This window comes from Charadrius vociferus, unplaced genomic scaffold (genome assembly GCF_000708025.1).
Source record: "Charadrius vociferus isolate BGI_N301 unplaced genomic scaffold, ASM70802v2 scaffold363, whole genome shotgun sequence".
Lineage (NCBI taxonomy): Eukaryota > Metazoa > Chordata > Aves > Charadriiformes > Charadriidae > Charadrius > Charadrius vociferus.
In genome coordinates, this window is record NW_009647942.1 from 1,962,375 (window position 1) to 1,965,460 (window position 3,086).

At 36.9% G+C, this 3,086-nt stretch overlaps 1 protein-coding gene across 1 annotated transcript in view; it reads left to right on the forward strand.

Moving 5' to 3' along the window:
- The window catches only part of CERK (ceramide kinase), a 51,043-nt gene that overhangs the window by 17,547 nt on the left and 30,410 nt on the right, over nt 1-3,086 (forward strand). Inside the window, exon 2 of the mRNA XM_009883221.1 lies at nt 2,466-2,579. Within this exon, the coding sequence (XP_009881523.1) occupies nt 2,466-2,579 (114 nt within the window). The remainder of the gene's footprint in view (nt 1-2,465; nt 2,580-3,086) is intronic.

Consider the following 3,086-nt stretch of genomic DNA (forward strand, 5'->3'; position numbering starts at 1 on the left):
ATGATACACCCTATGTCCTTATCGAGATCATCAATAAAGACGTTAAACAGAAATGTCCCAGCACTGAGCCCTGAGGCACACCACTTGTGACTGGCTGCCAGCTGGATTTAAATCCATTGAGCACCACTCTTTGTGACCTTCCAGTCAGCCAGTGCTTGATCCAGTGGATCATACGCTCATCCAGGCCGCGTGAAGCCAGTTTTTCCACAAGAATTGTATGGGGGACAGTATTGAATGCTTTTTGAAAGTCCAGGTATACAATATCAACAGCCTTTCCCTCGTCCAATAATCTGGTTATCTTGTCATAGAAGGAGATCAGGTTCGTCTGGCATGACCTGCCTTCCATAAACCCATGCTGACTAGGCCTGATCCCCTGGTTGCCTATTATGTGGGTTTTGATGGCACTCAGAATGACCTGCTCCATGACCTTCCCTGGTATCGAGGTTAGACTGACAGGTCTATAGTTACCTGGATCCTCCTTTGTGCCTTTCTTGTAGATGGGTGTTACATTTGCCACCCTCCAGTCCATTGGGACCTCCCCTGTTAGCCATGACTTCCTGTAAATGATGGAAAGCGGTTTGGCGAGCACGTCTGCCAACTCTTTCAGCACTGTTGGGTGTAGCCCATCCAAAATGAGTTGCCACTTAAGTGCAATCTTTATAAATGCAACAAGCTTTCTTTCATATTCTGACTTATGGATAGGTGGCATAGCCACTAGAAGTATGAGAGCTAAAAGCAGTTTTGGGAAAGAAACGTTAAAGAACATGCTCCCTTCCCTTAATTTGTTGTTCCATCTCTTCTGTATTTTTTTTTTGGATAAATGGATAGGTGAATAATCATATCGAGACCCCATAGCAGATCTTTCCCCTGAATGTTAGGAAGATCAATTAACTGCCACCATCCAGTATTAAATACTTGATAGTATTACGTGTATATGTGTGGTATCTATATCTGTATACAAGTAAAGTGTTTTAGTGAGTTCATGTCTGCTGTTGGATCTTTGTAAAGACATTCTGTGACTGCTGCATTTCCCCATTGCACCTTAAATATAGTGAGTGCAATTATTATGTGCCAAAATTTGTTTTGGAAGTAGTTAAAATGTTTGAATACAGCCAGATTCCTGAAAGACCTCGGTGTAAAGTTTGGAGGCTACATTTCTTTGGAATCAAGCTAAAAACCTCTGGGAAGATAAAATCCCTAAAGGAATATAAATCAAGTGAAATACTAAAACACCCATAAAGGAAAAAAAAACTAGTGTGTGTAGTCTACAATATGTCAATAGACATGACAATAGGTAACACCTCTGTTGACTAAAACAAAGCAATATGTCGGGGAAAAAAAAAAAGAAATTGAACTAGTGGCAAATGAATTGTAGTCACCACTGTGAAGAGCTAAGGAAAATTTTCTGCTTATTTTACATTCCTCACCACCACCATGGTGGTTCTGCAAAATAGCGAGGAAGCTGAAATGTAGGATAAAACCCAGCAGCAACAGTATTAGTATTTGTATTTTATGTGTTTAATATATTTATATCTCTATATCTATCTATTATGACAGAAATTAGTATAGTATAACAATATAATCTCATATCATAACAAGTATAATATAATTGTATGTAATTAAATGTTTTATATGTGTGTATATATACACAGAGCACTTGCTTGCACATAAATACAAAGCCTGCATTTTCGGTTCCACTTTTTTCTTTGAGTTAAGGTAAAAGCAGAGAAATTTTGAAATCAGTAGTGAAAATGAGAGAAAATCCTCAATTTGACAGGAGTTAAAAAGACTGAGAAAGTGTTGAGGAACTATAAGAGAAAAAAAGAGTGAGGCTGGAGGACATTCGTTCATAGTGTAAGAGGTCTTTAATTCTGAAAAACAATAGCTTTGAAGTTGATACAAGGGAAATATATTTAACAGTGTATAAACATAACATCTAGAATTTGCTTCTTGGGAGATCCTGAAGTTTAAAAGCTTAGTGGGATTTAAAGTCTTAAAAATTCATATGAATGCCCTTCTTTCATAAGCCAACTACTTACTTGAGAAGAACAAATAGCCTCTGTCGTCTCTCTGCACTAGATTTAGTTGGACATTCTTTGAAGTAGCTTGTGCTATTCACTGTCAAATATCTGGACTAGACGTCATTGGAGGGGCAGTTTCATTAGTCTGAAAAGGGCAATGTTGCTGGATTTTGGCTTCATGCAAAAATGGTTTTTGTCTCAGAACACCTAATTTTTCTGAGAAATCACGGACATTTAAAATATCATTTGGGGTAGTTCATAGGTGGTTATGAATTGTGTGCTTTGACTAAAGGCAAAAGGAAATAGAAAATATTCAGTAAACTTATACTCTTGGTTATGCTTCTTACGCTGCTACTCTAATTGTATGTTTGTATCATGTTATGTGTAGATATAATCATTCTGGTGCTGTTTTAAGATGTTAACATGTAAGATCTGCTCATACAGGAGAAAATTTTGTACCAACCTCTGAGATCATTGCTGTAGAAGAAACTGAACTTAACAAGAAACAGAGTAATATTGGCAAATGGCAAAAAATGGCAAAGCCACATGCTTTCACAGGTAAGGCAAATACACTCTCAGGGTGCTTGTGCTAATTACTTTGTTGAGGGTACTTAAGGGCAAACTCAAAAGGAATCTTCAGAAATTTGTTTTAAACAGAAATGATGTGTTTAAAAAAAAAAACACCAAAAAATGAACACCTTCCCCCCCAAAAAAACAACCAAAAAACCTACAAAAAAAAACAGACAAAAAACCCCTCACAAAAAAATCTACCAGTTTACATTTAAAGGTCCTTATTTTGGAATATAAACCCCTTCATTAAATAACTAAACACAACATGTGTTCTTAAAGGAAGTCCTAACAGATGTCTTATGTTTCTGCTGCTGAGTGACTTTGCAGCGGGACACTTGCTTTCTGCTACTTGACTAGAAAATCAAGAGAGAGGCTGGAAAAATGAGTCCTAAATGTTTGAGTTTTTTAAAATTATCCCTAACCGTCAGAATGCTTGCATGTAAGAGTTCATTGTGCTATTGACTACATTCTTAAAGTGCCAGAAATAAATTTCTG